The 17,830-nt window shown below is 54.4% G+C and overlaps 2 protein-coding genes across 7 annotated transcripts; both read right to left on the bottom strand.

Annotated features, from left to right (window-relative positions):
- Window positions 1-470: 470 nt before the first annotated feature.
- Window positions 471-11,954, bottom strand: PBXIP1 (PBX homeobox interacting protein 1). Of its 4 annotated transcripts, none has more exons than XM_045362289.3 (12): window positions 11,879-11,954; window positions 9,524-9,610; window positions 9,305-9,432; window positions 7,655-7,781; window positions 7,333-7,397; window positions 7,094-7,259; window positions 4,204-4,437; window positions 4,053-4,076; window positions 3,701-3,783; window positions 3,476-3,607; window positions 1,611-2,839; window positions 471-1,151 (listed from the first exon to the last, which is right to left on the bottom strand). In XM_045362289.3, exons 3-12 carry the CDS (start codon window positions 9,323-9,325, stop codon window positions 1,049-1,051), a joined length of 2,184 nt encoding a protein of 727 aa, XP_045218224.2. In that variant the 5' UTR covers window positions 9,326-9,432; window positions 9,524-9,610; window positions 11,879-11,954; the 3' UTR covers window positions 471-1,048. The 4 variants fall into 4 exon arrangements, with proteins under 4 accessions (XP_045218224.2, XP_045218232.2, XP_005541704.3 ...); XM_045362297.3 differs by having other exon boundaries at window positions 9,305-9,393; XM_005541647.5 differs by lacking the exon at window positions 9,305-9,432.
- An 882-nt stretch (window positions 11,955-12,836) lies between these two features.
- On the bottom strand, window positions 12,837-17,791 carry PYGO2 (pygopus family PHD finger 2). 3 transcript variants are annotated; one of them, XM_005541645.5, is made up of 3 exons: window positions 17,675-17,791; window positions 16,763-16,812; window positions 12,837-15,641 (listed from the first exon to the last, which is right to left on the bottom strand). In XM_005541645.5, exons 2-3 carry the CDS (start codon window positions 16,802-16,804, stop codon window positions 14,577-14,579), a joined length of 1,107 nt encoding a protein of 368 aa, XP_005541702.1. In that variant the 5' UTR covers window positions 16,805-16,812; window positions 17,675-17,791; the 3' UTR covers window positions 12,837-14,576. The 3 variants fall into 3 exon arrangements, with proteins under 3 accessions (XP_005541702.1, XP_015312066.1, XP_005541701.1); XM_015456580.4 differs by lacking the exon at window positions 17,675-17,791 and adding an exon at window positions 17,261-17,569 and having other exon boundaries at window positions 16,763-16,898; XM_005541644.5 differs by lacking the exon at window positions 17,675-17,791 and adding an exon at window positions 17,261-17,569.
- Between the last annotated feature and the right edge of the window lie 39 nt (window positions 17,792-17,830).

Raw genomic sequence — 17,830 nt, 5'->3', positions numbered from 1 at the left:
GAAGCTCTTCCTTCTGGGCCTGGGTTCTCTTCCCTCCTCCACACCCTTCCCTAAAGAAGGCAGTAATTTTTGAGTGCCCAAAACAGGAGAGGTATTTTTCTTGCATTGCTTTATTTAATCTCTTCCCCAGCCCTTCCATTGCCTTTTTTGAGGATAAGAAACCCAAAGTTCCCAGAGATTAACTTGCCGAAGATCACTTAGCCTGGATTTGAGCCCGAGACTCAGACTCCAAAACCCACACTCAATTTGCTACATCTCCCAGGGGTGCGGCCAAGGCAGCTGTGAGCAAAAGGAGAAGTGTCAGCTTCTCAAGGGCCTAGGGTTTGTTGGAAGGGCAAGGCAAAGGCAAAGGGGGATACAGGGCAAAGGGGGATACAGGACAAGGGGAGAAGTATCAGTGCCTGGGATGGACCCATCCATTCAGGCAGAGGGTGTGGGGTGTCCCCCGTGCTTAGAAACCACCCAGCATCACAGCTGTAACAGCACTTTATTGGGATCTGAGTCTACAGTTCACATAGGGAGGTAAGGCCATGAGAGAAGCAGGGGTTAAAAAAAGGGGGGACTTCACCCCCTGGGGACAGCTGCTTCCAAACCCAGCAAAACCCCAGGGAAAGTCCTCGTGCTAGGCCTCGAGCCAGCAACTGTAGTCAAATCCCAAGGCGCCGGTCAGCATGTGGGTCAAAGGGGCCCACTCTGGGGACATACACGCAAGAGGATGAAAGCTCTTTAGCTTCACAATCAGATTGCCTTCCCCACACCCCACCCCAAAACAGGCTCCTCTCCCATCTCCCCCTTCACAGTGACAAAACACAAGCCCACATCCCAGGGCCTGGAGTATTTGCATACATTTGCATAGACGGAAACCGGTCCAGCTAAGGCCTTCTTCTAGATAAAGTGACATCAGTGCAGGGCTGGTGATTTTGCTCTACTGTGTGAAAGATATCAGAGGACACCAAACAAGCCAGGACAGAGTCTACCCTCCAGGAGTTAGATAACGCTGGGATCTTGGGCTGGGCCAGGCCAAGGCCATTCACCGTGGGGCAGGGTGTCAGCCCCGGTGGTGGTGGTGGTGGTGGTGGCGGCTATGGCTGTGTCCCTCCGTGGGCCCCGCAGCTCTTGGGCTCTGTGAGTGCTTGTCCTTCTTCCCTGACCTGTGGGGAGAAAAAGGCCTTTAGGGGACAATACTATGCGATGAAAATGGGTTCCCCGAGGAGAGAGGACCCTGCTCCTCCCAGTGAAGCTGACTTGAGCAGGCACCGCCAAGCATCTGGGGGGAAAACCTGGTCTCCCATGATGAAGGCTCCAGTCAGGGAGGCAGGAAGATGGGGATCTCCCTCGTCCCCTCGGCCATGCAGGTAGAGGTAGGGCAGGGCAACTCAGGAGAAAGAATCCCCCCACCCAAAAGGGGACTGCTCAGGACCACTCTGGGGTAGGGAATAGGCAGCTTCCTGCCCCCAAGGGAAGAAAGGAAGCGGACCTGGATGCCTTTTCTAAGGGAAGCCAGCTGGGGACCAAAAGTAGGGATACATCCTCAAACTAATGACCCTTGCTCTTCACATCCTCCCAACTGCCTCTGTCCCACCCAACCCAATTCCCCTACAGCTGCCCACCTCTTCTTCAGTGCTTTGTCTCCAAAGAAGTGGCTGAAGATGAAGTCCTCAAAGTCATCTACTTCATCATCATCACCTGTCTGTTGCACAGCCACCTCCTCCAAGCTGTCCTCCAGGGCATCCACAAAATCCCGGAAGCGGAGGCGGTCATGACGGAAGATGCCGTCCTCACCAAAGAAAGCAGGCGAGAGGGGTAGCTCCTTGGTCAGCTGCCCAGCCCAGGGCAGCCGTGCCAGGTATGTTCTTAGCAGAGAGGCCAGCTCCTGTTGCCGCACTGGGGCTAGCTCTGTGCCGAAGAAAGTCAGGCCCTCCTGCCGGGCACACTCAGCCACACCTGAGCAGCCCTGGGGTGCCCGGTACTTGGGCCTCAACAGCTCTGCCCAGGATGGCAGGGGGTCATGGCTGTCCTTAGCCCCTTCCCTCCACCGAGGTTGCTTCTGCTTTTCTCCAGAGGAGTGGAAGCTACCACTTTTCCTTGGGGGTTCCTTCAGGCCCTGTCGCTTGCCCTCCTTCTTGCTCCCCCACTCCACCCTTGGCCTGCCCTCCTTCCACCTTCCTGCCAGCTCCCTGTCCTCCTGACCTCCCCTATTCTTCTTCCGTTCCCGGCCAGATTCTTCCTTCTTATGGTTCCAGTGCTCAGCTTTCCGGTCCCTCTGCCCATCCCACCACTTTTCCTTTCCACTCCACTCCCTGGAATTCTGGAAGTGGGGCTTCTGGTGCCAGGCCTCTGAGGCATTGGCAGAGACCCCAGGGTCCTGGCCCCAGTTCTCCAGGCTCTGCAGTTTCTGGGCCAATCTGTGACCCAGCTCAGCCAAGCCAGCGTGAGCTGGGTCCCCATGGCCGGCATCCTTCAAGCTCCTCTCCAGGTCCTGCTGTACAGACCCCAGCAGCCGTCGCTGCCTCTCCAACTCTTGCCTTAATGCCTGTGCCTCAGCCTCCAGCTGTTCCTTCTGCTTCAGGAAGCTGAGTTCTGGCTCCTGCTCCCTGGGGCCTTGCTCCTTGATGGCCTTGTCACCCTGTGGGCCTCTACCCCCACTGAGGCACACTCCATCCATGCCCCGGACACAGTCGGCCTCCAGCCCCTGGAGCCGGGCCCGCAGCTGCTGCAGCTCTGACTCCAGAGCCCGCTGGAAGGCTTCGCCCTGCTGCAGAGCGCCCCGGAGCTGGGCGTTCTCCTCCTCTAGCCCTTTGGGCTGGTGCATCAGGCTCTGAAGCTCTTCCTTCTGGGCCTGGAATATGGTTTGGGATGAAGGAAGTCACAAAGAGTTCTTGTCAGGATAGCCCCAATGCTTTCTACCCCAATTCCATTCCATTATAGCGGGCAGTAGCCTGAGCCCCTTTTATGGCCTGGAACACCCAGAGGATTTGGTTTTCATCCTCTACCCCATCTCCATCATGAATGAGACACAGGGATCCCCAAATTCCATCTTGGGTCTCGGCACATATATATGTATATATGTCTTTATATAAGCACACACTTCCTAGATTCACCTAAGGATAGCCAATGTGTGGCTCTCACGGTTTTGTTTCCACTTCCTATACCTGGAACAGTGTTAACTGATCATGGCACTTGGCATGTTCTTTAAATCCTTTTCCACACAGTGCTCCAGGCAGACTACACCAGTCAATCACAGGTGATACCATGTATGTTTCACGTACCATGTGGAACAGGGATGCCAGCCCTGGACCAAACCTTAGCACAAGGGATGTGAACCCAGAACTGGGAAAATGCCCTGACTATAGTGGGAGAGGGGAGGGTCAGGATGTGTGGGTAAATAGGAAACATTCCTTTTGGGGGAGAATGCTAGGACAGACACCTGGCCTAGGTGGGTTACCCTAGCCCAGCCCCTCCTGCCTATGCCCACCTGCAGCTGGGCCTGCAGTAGCCGGATGTCCTGGTTCTCCTTGGCCAGCTTGTCCAGCAGAAGACCCATGTTCTGCAGGCTGGGGACATGGTCAGGAGGCACTGAGGACTGCAGCTGTTCCCTTAGCCCATCCTGAGGGCAGAAGAGCCTGTTATGCCATGCTACCCCACAGCCCAGGTTCTCCCCAGCCAGGCCCCACCTGCCTCTGGAGATATTCACACATACCTGCCTGTCCCCCACAGCATCCAGCAGCTCAGGGTCTGACCCAGTGTCCGGGAGGACCTGCAGCTCCACTTCCTCCATGGGCCCTGTGGGAAAGGGAAGTCCTGAAACTGGTCCTGAGGCACACAGAGCCCATTCTCCCCACACCCTCCCATTCACACAGTCACCACTCCTGTTCAGGACCCATCCTGTGGCTGAGAGGTCTGGTGAGGTAAAGAGCCAAGGGGCACCCTGAACAGCTGACAAGGCCACTAACTGAGAAATAAATGTGAGCCCCCATCACCCCTACTCCTGACCCAGAGAACCAAAGAACACACAAAACCTCCCAGCACAGGCCAGGCCCCTCCCTACTCACCAGTCTCAGACTCTGAGAGGCCACCTAAGGATAGAGACAGAGGAGTCTGATGAGGCCCTCAGGGAGGGGTGAGGTGAAATAAGGTGAGAACATGGCAGGAGGGCAGGCAGGTGCGGAAGCCCAAAGCCCCAGCCTCAGAGGTACCACTCACCCGAGAAGAGGAGGACCCCCAGGCCCAGCAGAACCAGGGCCCCGAGGAGGCACATGTTGAGGGAGATGCCCAGCTCCCCGCCTGCACCCTCCCCCCCGGCCTGGGTCTCCACAGCCAGGGGCGCCACGGGCTGAGGTGCGCCGGCCTCCCGGCCCCGCCGTCTCCGCAGACCCTCCACGTCCACGTCGGTGTCATCCTCACTGCTGGAGCAGCGGCCCTCCTCTCTGATCCAAGCTAGGGGAAAGAACAGGGACAGGGCAGTGAGGTGACTGGAGAGACGGGAAGACACAGGGAGAGGGGGAAGCAGAGGAAGGCACAGGGAGGGAGGTCCTCAGCCCTGACCCCAGAGAGGGGCACATGAAGACCCTGCCCACTTGCCCACTTCTGCCTAGGCACTGATGACTGCCCCTGCCCAGTCTGGAGGCAGGAGACCAGTGCTGTCAATCTACAAGCTATAAAAGCCATTTTCATCCTGAAAGTATCCTCCTTCCTCAGTGTGTGCCGTGCATCAAACCTCTGCAGCTATTACCATCCTCCTGGGTCCCCTCCAAACTCTCTGGCCACTCCTTCCCATTCTCCCTCCCTGGCTCTTCCCTGATCCTAAAGTCGGTGGTCTCCCTAGCACCATTTCAGGTTCTCTGCTCTTCTCACTGTACACATAGTCACAACTCTCTCACCACCACTGACACCCCGCTTCAGCAATGAGTCCTTAGTGTGTAACTCCTGACTTGACATCCCAGAGCTCCAAGCCTGTATGTCTGACTGCCTACTGGCCACTCCCTCTGGGACCAAACATTCAACACGCTGCCCTGCAAACTGGTTCTTTGCTAGTGTTTTCCCAATTCAGGGGAAGGCACCGCTGCCACCACCTAGCTAACCTAAGCCCTCCCTTTCCACCTCACATCCAATTTCACAGTTCTACACTGAAACATCTTGACAGTCCACCCCTGTTCACAACCCACACTGTACCTGCGTTAGTTCAGGTCTGCATCTTCTTTCTTTTTTTTTTTTTTAATATTTTTAAATTTTTATTTATTTTTATTTTTTGAGACAAGGTCTGGCTCTGTCGCCCAGATTGGAGTGCAGTGGCGCGATCACAACTCACCGTAACCTCTGCCTCCCAGGCTCAAGTGATCCTCCCACCTCAGCCTCCCGAGTAGCTGGGACTATAGGCATGCATCTTTACGCCCGGCTAATTTTTTTTTTTTTTTTTGTATTTTTTTGTAAAGATGGGGTTTTGCCATGGTTCCCAGGCTGAGCTCAAGTGATCCACCTGCCTCAGCCTCCCAAACTGCGATGATTACAGGTGTGAGCCACCACACCCAGCCTATTTTTATTTATTCTATTTTATTTATTTATTTACATTTTATTTTATTTTTTGAGGCAGAGTCTACCTCTGTCACCCAGGCTGGAGTGCAGCGGCACGATCTTGGCTCACTGCAACCCCCACCTCCCGGGTTCAAGCGATTCTCCTGCCTCAGCTTCCCAGGTAGCTGGGAAGTAGTTGGGACTACAGGCGTGCACCACCACACCTGGCTAATTTCTGTATTTTTAGTAGAGATGGGATTTCACCATGTTGCCCAGGCTGGTCTCAAACTTCTGACCTCAGGTGATCCACCCACCTTGGCCTCTCAAAGTGTTGGGACTACAGGCGTGAGCCACCGCACCCAGCCGCCTATTTTTCTTTTCTTTTTTTTTTTTTTTTTTTTGAGATGGAGTCTCTCTCTGTCACCCAGGCTAGAGTGCAGTGGCGCGATCTCGGCTCACTGCAACCTCCACCTTCTGGGTTCAAGGGATTCTCCTGCCTCAGCTTCTCGAGTAGCTGGGACTACAGACGCATGCCACCATGCCCGGCTAATTTTTTATTTTTAGTAGAGACGGAGTTTCACCATCTTGGCCAGGCTGGTCTCGAACTCCTGACCTTGTGATCCACCCGCCTCGGCCTCCCAAAGTGCTGGGATTACAGGCATGAGCCACCGCACCCGGCCAATTTTTATTTTCTTTAGAGACAGGGTCTCGCTTTGTTGCCCAGGCTAGAGTGCAGTGGGATGACCATGGCTCACTGCAGTCTTGAATTCCTGGGCTCAAGCAATCCTCCTATCTCAGCCTCCCAAAGCCCTGGGATTATAGGTGCAAGCCATCGTGCCCGGCCCAGGTCTGCATCATCTTTTCCTGACCAGTGCAGTTGCCTCCTAAATGACCCCCAGGCCCTCCATCCTGTCACTCAACAGGGACCAATTCCTACACTCCTCTGCCACAAGCCTGGAACAGAGCTCCTTAGCACAAGACAAGTGGTCCCCACTCCTTTGCTGATGCTGCAGCCTTGGCCTAAAATAATCTCTTTCCCCTGCCCTACGTACCAAAAGCCTACTCTGCGCTCAGGGCTCCACTCAAATGTCACCTCTCACTGTCCCAGCCTCTCCCTTGCTCTCAACCAGTCTCCTGACTGAATGGCCTCTCCCTCCTTTGGGAGTACCTTAATTATATTTCTGTACTTCTCTTAGGTCTGATATGCACCTTGGCTCAGTCTGATCTGCCGCTTACATAGGCGGTAACCACTCATCTTCCCTCTGCCCAGGCCCAGGGCCAGCACAAGGAAGGGACTCCAGAAATGAGGGTTGAATTCTGGAGGCAAGAAAAGAGGAGGCCCCCATGGCAGAGAGGAAAGAGCCAACCAGATGTGGGCCCTGCCCCTTACCAGCAGTGTGACCTTGGTCAAGTCATTCAACCTTTCTGGGCCTCAATGTCCCAGGGGTAGTGGTGAGAAAGGAGAGCACCAAGGTGCTCAGCCCCAGGGCCTGGACCAGAGCATGTCCTCAGTAGTGATGGCTGATCCCTCTCCCATACCTTCTAGAAGGAGAGTGACAGGAGAGACAAGGAGGACTCTCACCTGCTTTGGGGGTTGAAGGCAGGTTCTGCGGAGGGCTCTGGCCTTCCAGGTCCTGTGTGTCTGGTCCCAGGCCTGTCACCACGGTGGTCTCCTGCAGGTCTCCCTGGACTACTGTGTCTCCGGGACCAGGAGACTCCACACCACAAACATCATCTTCCAGGGTGTCCTAACGCAGATGCAGCAGTGAGCAGCTGCTAGCCCTCCCCACCTCCCTTCCTTCCCACAGGGAAGCTCCTCACCTTGACCTCAGCCTCCTCTGTTAGAATGCTGCCAGACTGAGGGCTTTCAGTCTGGAAGAGTGTCCCTGTGGTAGGAGAAAAGGCCCAGAAAAACCCGCTGCCCCAGCTGAATTTGCTATGCAGTCCTCTTGTCTCCCACGGGCCCCTACCAGGTTGGAAGGGGCAGGAAAAAGCCAGATGGAATGAGAAAAGGAGTTTGTCAACTGAGATTAACGGAGAAACTAAAACAAACCAGCCTCCCTTTCTCTGAGGAAACTGGGAAACCCCAAAATATGGAGAATAGCTTTGTCTGCTAAGCCACATCCTAAGCAGGGCCTGGTACCTTCTCCATCCATGGTCCCAGCTAATTCTTCCCCATCTGCCTTGGAGGGGCTGTGAGGGGCCTGCAGGGCTCTCTCAGATTCTGGGTCCATCCTAGATGCCGGGCCCAGCGTCTCCACGGGTAGGCTCTGGGAGGAGAAGTGCAAGGAGAAGGGCTGCACCCAAGAATGGGGCCCCAGCCCACATCCCAGAAACACATATGTTCAGTCATGAGCCGGCCCGAAAAGGGGCTCCGGGCAGCACCAAGTGCTTGGCCATTCCCCAGCCTCACTCACTGTGAGGAGGAACTTTCAGGGGCCAGGTTTCCGCTACACAGAGAAGCACCACCACACCAAGGCACTGGATGCAGCACAAACCCGGTGCCCCACCGCCAGGAGGTGAGCTACAGCCTAGATTTCCCTCCCCTCAAGATCAGTAGCACTTCCTTCCCCACAGATGAACAACACAGATATTATAATATTAAGGGTAGGAGGAAGGTAAGAGAACAAAGTTCCCTGGGTGCCCACGGGTCACAGTTATGCCTCCCGGGGTGTCACTGCAGCTGCCCTCTCAACTGGACAACTACTTACATCTCCTAAGCCTTTCTGGCCTTTCCCACTGGCCCCTGACACTCCCCCGACACCCAGCAGCTGCTCACAGAAGCCCAACCCACCCCAACCACAGACAGCCTGTCTCCAGGGTGCTCTCCCTGAACATTCAGCCCTGGCCACACAGCCTTGGCCTCCTCCCTCTGCCTACTCCCCTTCCGCAGGGCCCTGGCCTGCCACCTGCCCCGTGGCTCCAACTATCCCTTTGAGAATAATGCTTCATCTTACTTGTGTCTTTGCCATTTTCAAAACATTTTTATTCTCATGGTCCCTCCTATAAGGCAAAAATCATGACCCCCATTTTACAGGAGAGGACAGAGAGGTGACATGGCATGCCCAAGGTCCCCCAGCTGTCAACAAAGACACCTCAACAGGAGGCCAGGGCTCTGAGAGCCTGATGCCCATCTGCTCATACCTGCCTTCCCTCTGCCAGCGAGTTCCAATCCATGTATCTTGCTCCAGCATCATCCCCAAGGTCAACTCCTTACTCCCAGCTGGGTTCCTCAAGAGCACCTCAAACTCAACATATTGAAACCGAGCTCCTCCCCTCCTCCCCTCCTGGTGGCTCTAATATACAAAGTCGCAAGGTCTTGGAACTCTCAGAGATGCCTTTGACAAATTTTTGCCATCCCTTCTCTAGCCACTCAGTTCCCCATCCTACCAGCCCCCTTCTCCCTCCTCAGTGGGCTTCTGCCCCACCAGCTGCTACCTGGACTGCTGCAGAGGGTCTTCAAAACACTCTCTCCCTGTTCCCACCCAGGCTGCACAGTGGCTTCACCCTCTGCCCAAGACAATGATTGTCCTGATCCCTCTAACCCAAAGCCCCACATTGATTTCCCATCAGGATGAGGCCTGAAGGCCTCAGCCAGGCCCTTCAGGTCTCTTCCAGGGGTTCCGATGTTCTGCCCCCAACCTCACTCCAACACTGGCTCCAACCCACGTCTCCACATCACCCATGGGTGTCCCACAGTCTCCCCCAGCATGGCTTTCCCCACTATCGCCTCGGGACCTTTGTTCACATTGGTCTCTCCATTCGAAATCCCTCCCTACTTGTCTCAGCTTACCGAACTGGTCCCTTCTTTCATAGCATGGTCCAAGTGCCAACACTTGAGCCCTGGGGCCCGATCTCCTTCTTCCTGCTACTGGAGTTCCTCTAACAGCCAGCAGGAAGTGATGCAGGTGACCATCAGGACTAAGGAAAAGGACCCACCAAGAAAGAAGCCCAGCACTGCAGAAACACCCCCCAAGCCTGCCCCCATGGTTCCCAGGCCTGCTCTTCATACCTCGGAGCCAGCAAGCACCCAGCTATTATCAGAGTCTGGGCAGGAGGCCATAGTTGCTGAGGTCCCTGAGGCTGCTGTGGCTGCCACCTGCAGAAGAAAGCTCTCTTAAGGATGGGTGCTCCTTTCAGGAGGGGCAGGATGCAGAAAGCAGCCTTGGCTGGGTTCCAAGGTTCAAGTGCTGGGCAGCAGCCTCCAGAACCAAGCCTGGTTCCAGTCCTTCTCTCCCTGATACCCCAACTCTTCTAAGCAGTATTTGCCTTGCAAATCAGAATCTGCCAACAGCCACAGAGAAGCCAGCCTCTTCCGGGGACCAACAGGGCCTTGGAAAACTGAACTGACCTTGAAAGGTCAAAGTAGCATAGGCTGGAAAGGCTCTGGGGAATTCCAGTCCAGCCCCCTGACATTTTAGTCAGGGAAGATTAAGCCCAGCAAGGTTGACAGACTTAACTTGCCAATAAGAAGCCTTGCCCTCCCTTCCCAACACCAGGTTCCTACACAATCACTACCTTCTCCCCCAGGACCTGCAAAGGAAGACTTGATGGCCTCTTTCAGCCCTAAATGTCCCACCACTTGCCCAGCATAAGTCCTTGGTATGGTCTAGTTCAATGGTTCTCAATCTTGGTTGCACATTGGAATCACCTAAGATTTTGATTCAATTGAGTTGGGGTGTAGGCCCAGGCGTGGGTCTTTTTAAAAACCTCTCAAATGATTCTCATGCGCACCCAGGGTTGAGAACCACTGGCATAGCTTAGATCCACCTGGATGCACCTTTTATGTCTCCTCATCACTCTCAGCTCCATCATAAATTCTGTTTACCTTCTTAGTAATCGCCAGAGTTTGGTGTTAGGGAACTTGAAGGTGACTGGGAAAATGGATTTATGGCAACTATCATGTATATATACACCACTTTATAGCTTGCAAAAGATAGACAAAAATCAGGGCTATGGTCCTGCACCTCGTTAATCTGCTCTGACTTGACAGGGACAGGGGAGGGAATCACTCCAGTTTCCAAAGCCTGACTGACACAAAGCAGAGTAAGAAGAGAGGGATCCGCCCCTTCATCCAAGGCTAAGACAGTTCCCTCAGGCAGCTCCTGTTGGGACCAGGCATAAAGGTGGAAGGATAGATGAGCTGACCTCTCAAGAGTACTGGATTGTGATCCTTCAGAAGAGGATAAATGACTGCTTCCCCAGCACTTTATAAGGAAACTCAGGAAAAGGGAAGTGAGGCTGGGACAGTACGGCAGTTCTACCTTCGAAACCAACCACCTTATCCCCTTCTGTTTGAGCTGTTTTCAAGTCCCACGTGGTGCCCTAAATAACCTCCTGTGGCTCCTGCCAGTCAAGATCCAAGTCCTGGATAGGTCTTTCCCAATGCCCATCCTCCCAGACACATGCACCCATCCCACACAGAGACAGGAAAATGGCTGTAATGACTTCCCTGTACCAAGTCCAAAAGGACACCCTGGCATGCATCTCTAAGTATCCATAGAGCCATGGCTGTTCAGCCTTCCGCTTGTGGCTCCGCCCCCGCCGTTGTCATCATCTCCCCATCCCCAGTTGCTGACTGTTAACAGGTGGTGGCAGGAAGGAAGTGGCAGCAGCTTGGGCTGAAGTCCCTGTTTATGCCTAGCTGTGTGTACAGTCTGCTCAGGTCCTCTAGAACCAGGCACCATGGCAACCACAGTGATGTCAGACCCACTGTCTCCATGGAAACCAGCAAAGATATTTGGGTCAACAAAACAAATACTTATAAGACCCAAATAGGAGACACTCTGAAGCTCCTATACTCTGGGTCCCAAACCCTGATATCTCTCTCTTGGTTAGGTTAACCCAGGATTCAAAAAAATACCCCTCTTCTCCCAAGCCAGCATCTCACTGCCTTATTAGGAAGTTCCTTCTGCTGTCTAATCTCCACCCTTCCCTGCTGTGTTTCCAGATCTTTTTCTTTTCATCGACCTTCTGGAAGAAAACCCACCTCCACTCCCTCCCCCCACCCCCTTCTTTTCATTCAGGCAGGATTCAACAAACACCTCCTGTAAGGATTATGACAGAGACTTCTGCTATTTCTAAAAAACAGCTAAAGGGGGAGCTCTCCCACTCAGTACAAAGCTAGGAAGTCTCGTCTCTAGTTAATTTAAACTCTTCTAACAGTTGCGCCTCCAAACCTCTAAAGCAAAGGATCTAGGGCCACTTGCCTGGGGTTCCTGTTTTGTTAGTGTCGGCACCTGGCCCTCCTCCCCCAGCCCGGAAATCAAAAGCAGCTCATTCCTTCTAGATTAGTTCCGCCTTCCCTTTTCCTTATTCCACCCCCGTCACAGGGAATCTGTGGACCCCTTCCCAGCTAAGGCATTACCTGACCCAGCTCTTGCTTCGGTCTTCAGCTTAACTTGTTGCTGGCTTTCCTTCGTTTGCAGCCCGAGAAGAGAATCATGTGACCAGAAACTGACCAATGAAAAGTCAACATCCCCAAGGGGGCGGAAACTTTTGGCCAATAAGAGAAGGACTTGAGAGTCAGGGGAGGGGAAGGGAGGTCTAGCGACAGGGCCCCTAAACTTGAGCTTACCGGGTGGACGACCGAGGTCTCAGCTAACTGTATCCTGAGTTTCCTGCCCTTCTTTCCCAGTGTCTAAACAGTTTCTAGAGGGAACCCCCTCCCCCACAAACTGAGAGAAAGGCAGAGGGTGCAGTCTTCTGAGATGACGAAGGGGCCAGGTTGGTCCCCGGATAGACAGAGACAGCTGTGAGATGGGGGAAGGGAGAGAGACAGGTCGCAAATCCAGGGTGTGGAAATAGCCCTCCTGCCGTTCTCCCCAATCTGCTCCAGCACAGACTGCTTAAAAGATGCCATGGCTACTTTTAAAAGAACTGTTGGGGGACGGGAACGATCTGAAAAACATCCCAAAATGAAATTTGCTGTAACAGGAGTAGCCCCTCCCCTCACCCTTAGAGCTACACTTGCTCCCTAACCCAAACAACTGGGAGGTGGGTGGGGTGCTAAACCCAGAAGAGCTCAAGCACTTGTCTTCCAGAGGCTTTGGTGCCAAATCCTCCTGGCTCCAGGCCTGGACCAGGAATATGCTCAGAAAGGAAACTCAGTTTCTCACAGCTGAGACACAGGGGGATGGGCGGGGAAACACAGGCCTCCCTTGGCTCAGCAGCTTATACCAGGGTCAGTTCAGGGGCCAGATCTGCCATTCCCACTCCCAGGGACCCTGGGGAGTATACTTATCCTCAACCCCTAAGCACCCTACCCAGCAGTGACAGTGGCTCATTCCAGCCTTTTCACACAGCAACAGCAAGGAGTCCTTGTCTGGGATTTTAGTCATTTTATTAATCCAACAGTACAAAAGACCCCCCACCACCACCGCATTCTGCCATCACTTTCTTCCAAAAAGTAGTGGAGTGAGAGGGCGAGAGGGAGCAGATCCAGCAAAGACACTCCCCCAGGAGCCATTTTACAAAATGCGGAGCGGGGGAAGACAACACAAAAATAGCAACAGATAAATGGGGCAAACAGAACCACAAACACAAGAGGTGAGCAGCGGGGTGGCGGGCGGGGGGGGGGTTGCCATCTACACCGTTTTAGTGTGGAGGACACTGGGAACGATGCCCAGAGGCTGCTTTCTCCTCCCGGCCTCAAAGGTTGTCAGCTCCACCAGAGCAAGGTCTTCTCTCCTCATGCCAGGAACTGAGAGATGTGGGGGTAGGGGACCACTAGGTCTTTGCCACTATACCTCGAGCCGGGGAACCCCTGACTTCTCTGAGGAGGGCCTGCTTTCCCCACGCACAGAGGAATGTGTGCATGAACCAAAAAGGAGAATGAGCAGCGCTAAGGTCCTCATCAGGCCCCAGGCCCGTCTCTGGCAGGCAGTGCTTAAAAAATAAAAAAGGACAAATAAAACCCAGTGCAGGCCTTTGGCTGAGAGGAATGAGAATTGCTGATCACCAGGCCCAGGATATGAAAGAATAGCAGAAAAGCAACAAACTCCAGGCTCTTCTGCCTTTGAGTACCATGGCAATGAGGATCCCGCCACATCCCCTACCCACAGGCTGTGACAGGACCTCACCTGGATCCTTTTATCAGGGAAGAAATGAGGTATAAGGGCTCTGCGCCTTTTCAAGCTTTCCTTCAATCAAGCCAGGAAGGCAGGGGAATAAGGGCACCGAAAGTTGAAGAACACACGGAGTATAATGTGCAACAGATGGGCTGGGGGAGGAGGGTACCACCAAAATCCAGACTTTCAGGACAGCCCAAACTTCAAATATTCTGGTCTGTCAGATAACATATCCCAATTTTTGGCAAAAATATGGTCATTAGGAGAAAAGCATAAGAGAGGCTGAGAAAGGACCAGTGACTTTGGTATGAGGAAGGTATGTCCTGACAGCATCTCTCACCTACTGTCTTGAAGCCCCAATCACCAAGAAACTGCCATAACCAGGAACTCTCCTGCTTCTTCAGGCTATTTGGTTCTCTGAGAGGGGAGGGGTTGGGTAAGCCTTGGAAGAAGCAAAGGAGTGGGTAGAAAAAGGGGAAAACCCCCATTTATTCCCTAAAGCTGTCTCCCAGAGCCCATAAAAGGGCTATTGCAGGGATGGCAAGACCCCAATTCCTCTGGCCAGAAACCTTTAACACTTGACTCCAAAAACTAAGGCTGGAGCTGTGGGGCTCGGTAGGGGTGTTAGGCACAGGTGTTAGGGGCATCCATCATCAGCAGAGGGAACACCCCTGCCCTCCGGATCTTCCTCCAGCCCCTCTTCTCTTGCAGCCACACTCCTGGGCCTCCAGAAATAGCCACAAAATGGCTCTGCTCAGCAGGGCTTTGGTTTCCTGGATCTCTGTAGATCTCAACATGTAAGCTTCCCAAAAAAGTGAGCAATCCAGGCTCTTCCGCCTGCCCACCTCAATTCCTTTTCTGCTCCCAGGAGCAACTGTTTCTGCCCCATGGGGATGGAAAACCAGTGGAAACAAGGACCAAGAGCCAGACATCAAAAAAATCACCCTGGAAGAGCAGGGAGAGACATGTGCACTTCCCTGGGCCACTTCACCAGCATCACCCATCGTTAGCAGCCACCAGCTGCCCCATGCCCTCGCGGATGTAGACAGACTGGATCTCCTTGGTCTTGAGGCAGAGATCGCAGGCCCAGACGGCAGAAGCTTCAGTGGTCAGTAGCCCATAGGCGCTCTCAGTCATGCCTGTGCACTCACGGTGGAACCACTTCTGGCAGGAAGCCTCACACAGAATGGCATCCTGGTCATCATTCACCTCACTCCGACAGGCACCACATGGGTACACCAAGCCTGGGGGAGGCTGGGGCCCAGAGCCCCCACCTGCCTTGCCAGGGGGTGCCAAGCTGTTGGCATCTGGAGTGCCCCCACCCCGCCCACTACTGTTTGGGGGGAAACTGGGCTGGTTCCCATTAACAGCAGCAGCTGGGGAGCCTGAGTGGGGTTCCTGGGGAAAAGCAGTAGGGGCAGGTGGATTCAAGGGCTTCCCCCCATCCTCACCACCAGGGCCAGGAAAGCCAGGGTCCGGACCAGGAAAGGGACTTGTGTTAGGTGGCAGGCTGGGAAGCCCCTGACCAGGTCTCTGGAGAGAAGGGCCAAAAGGAGCCCCTGGCTGAGCAAATCGTTGGGACAGAGAAGGTGGGCCCAACTCTGCTCTGGGAGGCTGTCCCATGGTGGGTGAGATCATGGGACCAAATCCCCCAACTGGGCCCGGCATCATCTGCCCGCTGGGAGGACTAAAGTTTTGACCTAGAGGCTGGTTGAAGGGCTGGCTGGGAAAATTCATGTTGCCTGGGGGTGGGTAGCCAGGGCCCTGGGGGGGCATGTTGAAAGCAGGGCCCATAGGATTGGGAGGGAAGGGGGGTGGCTGTCGACGAAGTGGCTGGGGGCCCCCTCCAACTCCAGTGCCATAGCCTGGGGGTACCTGGCCTGCCATGCCCCCCTGCACGCGGAAGCCTCCAAAGGGCACAGGACTGCCAAGGAATGGAGGGGCTGCACCCCCCACCTTGGGGGCTCCGAAGTCATCTTCAAAAGGGTTGGATGCAACCAGGTGATCCACCATGGGAGTCGGGGGTGGTGCAAACTCCGTCAGATGTGAGTATGCAGGGCCCTAGTGAGAAACAGTTGAGGGAAAGAGGGTCATGGAGGGAAACACAGAACTAAACCAAGAGAGCACTACCAACACAATACACATTTTGGAGGCTGATACTGGGCAGCTCAGGCCTAAAATCAATATGGACCACAGGCCAGGCACAGTGGCTGACGCCTGTAATCCCAGCACTTTGGGAGGTCGAGGCGGGCAGATCACAAGGTCAGGAGATTAAGACCATCCTAGCTAATACGGTGAAACCCCGTCCCTACCAAAAATACAAAAAAATTAGCCAGGTGTGTTGGTGGGCGCCTGTAGTACCAGCTACTCGGGAGGCTGAGGCAGGGGAATGGTGTGAACCTGGGAGGCAGAGCTTGCAGTGAGCCGAGATCGCGCCACTGCACTCCAGCCTGGGCGACAGAGCAAGACTCCGTCTCAAAAAAAATAAAAAATAAAAAAATATATGGACCACAGGCCGGGCACAGTGGTTCACACCTGTAATGCTAACACTTTGGGAAGCCGAGGCAGGAGGATCCCTTGAGCCCAGGAGTTTGAGCCCAGCCTAGGCAACACAGCAAGACTCTGTTACTACAAAAAAAAAAAAAAAAAAAAAAAAACCAAGAGAAAGAGGGTGGAGAGTGGAACCAGCATAGTGCAGTAACTGTGTTTTAAAAACGGGCAGAACTACAATGGAATCCCAGCTCTGACCGTGAAAAACAACCTCAAGACTGTGGAGCACGTATTTAACATTTTTAACCCCCAGATTTCTCGTCGTAAAATAGGGATAATGCCTATCTCCCCCAAACTGTTAAAGCATGTTAGCACAATACCTGGCACTAAAAAAAGGCTCAGTAAGTGGAAGGTGTTACGTTATCATCATGAGGAAACCAGGACAGGAAACATGGAGGAGACTGGAACCCTGCGTAGTAAGAACTTTGGTCGAATCATCTCTAAGGAGAGAATACTTTCCCCTAAATTTGTTATAAGGTTCATGGAAAGAACAAGAAACAAAGCAAGAAAGCCAGTTTTCTCTCTCCTCCCTGCAGCTGATGCAAGATACAAACAGATACCGGAATGGCAGAGTAGACAGTGTGCCGCCAAGGGGCTGCCGGGAACCACCCCCACCACCAACCACCATTCACCTGAGTATTTGACTTCCTTCGCTTCTTTTCTGGGCTCTTCATTTGCAGACCTGGAAGAGCGGCAAAAGGAAGACGCAGACAAGTTTCCCTGAGGTTTCCCCAACCTCTTTTCTCTCAGCCATGCTCTGAGGAACTCCTTTAACGTCAATACATACTTGCTTATTTATTCAACAAATGCTAACAAGGGGTGCAGTATGAAAAATAGATCGTGAAGATGATCATACTCTCAGCTATGTCTTCCTTTAAATGAGAGATATCCCATCCTTCGATATCCTCAAGCTCCAAGTGACTACTGAATTCCATGTGGCTCCAAACTCTAGCGTCCTCAATGTGTGACACCTGCCCCCAACTCCTGGAGGATTACACCCACCCATCCTTTTCACCTGAGCCTCCCTTCAAGCCCTTCAGCCTGTGAAACGCCCCCCTCCCACCATCCCTCCCCTCTGAGGTTCCCAAGTCCTAGGCTTCTTCAGCCCCCGCTCCTCGCAGCGCTCTCACCGGCCTTGCCCTGCTTCCTCCCGGTGCTGGGCGGCGCAGGGGGCGGTGCGGGGCCGCCACCTCCCTCCAGCTTGTCCGGTGGGGGCGGCGCCGAGGCGGCCATGGAGTGAGGGACCGGGGTTAGCGGCGGCGGCGGGGGATGGAGGCGCCCTCGGGCTGCACCATCGCCCAGAAGGGGAGTCAGGGGCAGCACAGGCCCCCAAGCTGCAGCAACCACAAAGTGGGACGACAGGGAAGCGCCCAGCCGCGGCGCGAACTGCGCGCTCTCTCCAGACTCGCCGCCAGCCAGCGGCTGCAGCAACCGGAACCGGAACTCGGCGCGGCCACCACCACTAAGCGCGGCGGGGAGGGGGAGCAAGGACCGGACGAGACCCCACGCCAGAAAACAGGCGGCAGGCGAGGGGCGAGGCTTACCACTGCACCACGCGAGTGGAGAGGGTCGTTTCCGCTAGCGGCGGCCCACACCAGCTCACCGAGGGGCGGCGGCGCGCGGCCCTGCTGCCGGACCGTACCATCCCGGGCGGTGGAGCCACCGCCGAGGGGCGCGCGCGAGCCGAGGGCGCGCCTGGG

The sequence above is a fragment of the Macaca fascicularis genome, chromosome 1 (assembly GCF_037993035.2).
Source record: "Macaca fascicularis isolate 582-1 chromosome 1, T2T-MFA8v1.1".
NCBI lineage: Eukaryota > Metazoa > Chordata > Mammalia > Primates > Cercopithecidae > Macaca > Macaca fascicularis.
The sequence above is the reverse complement of the archived record's forward strand: the minus strand, read 5'-3'. Positions and strand labels throughout refer to the sequence as shown.

What these genes read in the sequence shown, in the direction of transcription:
- PBXIP1 (XM_005541647.5), bottom strand. Translation starts at nt 9,574, where the DNA reads ATGGCCTCCTGCCCAGACTCTGATAATAGCTGGGTGCTTGCTGGCTCC. An exon ending in CAGAGGAGGCTGAGGTCAAG is followed by an intron (nt 7,260 to 7,332) that starts GTGAGGAGCTTC and finishes CATCTGCGTTAG; the next exon opens with GACACCCTGGAAGATGATGT. An exon ending in GGGGGTCCTCCTCTTCTCGG is followed by an intron (nt 4,077 to 4,203) that starts GTGAGTGGTACC and finishes CTCTATCCTTAG; the next exon opens with GTGGCCTCTCAGAGTCTGAG.
- PYGO2 (XM_005541644.5), bottom strand. Translation starts at nt 17,363, where the DNA reads ATGGCCGCCTCGGCGCCGCCCCCACCGGACAAGCTGGAGGGAGGTGGC. An exon ending in GAGGAAGCAGGGCAAGGCCG is followed by an intron (nt 16,813 to 17,260) that starts GTGAGAGCGCTG and finishes CCGCTCTTCCAG; the next exon opens with GTCTGCAAATGAAGAGCCCA. An exon ending in GAAGGAAGTCAAATACTCAG is followed by an intron (nt 15,642 to 16,762) that starts GTGAATGGTGGT and finishes GTTTCTCACTAG; the next exon opens with GGCCCTGCATACTCACATCT.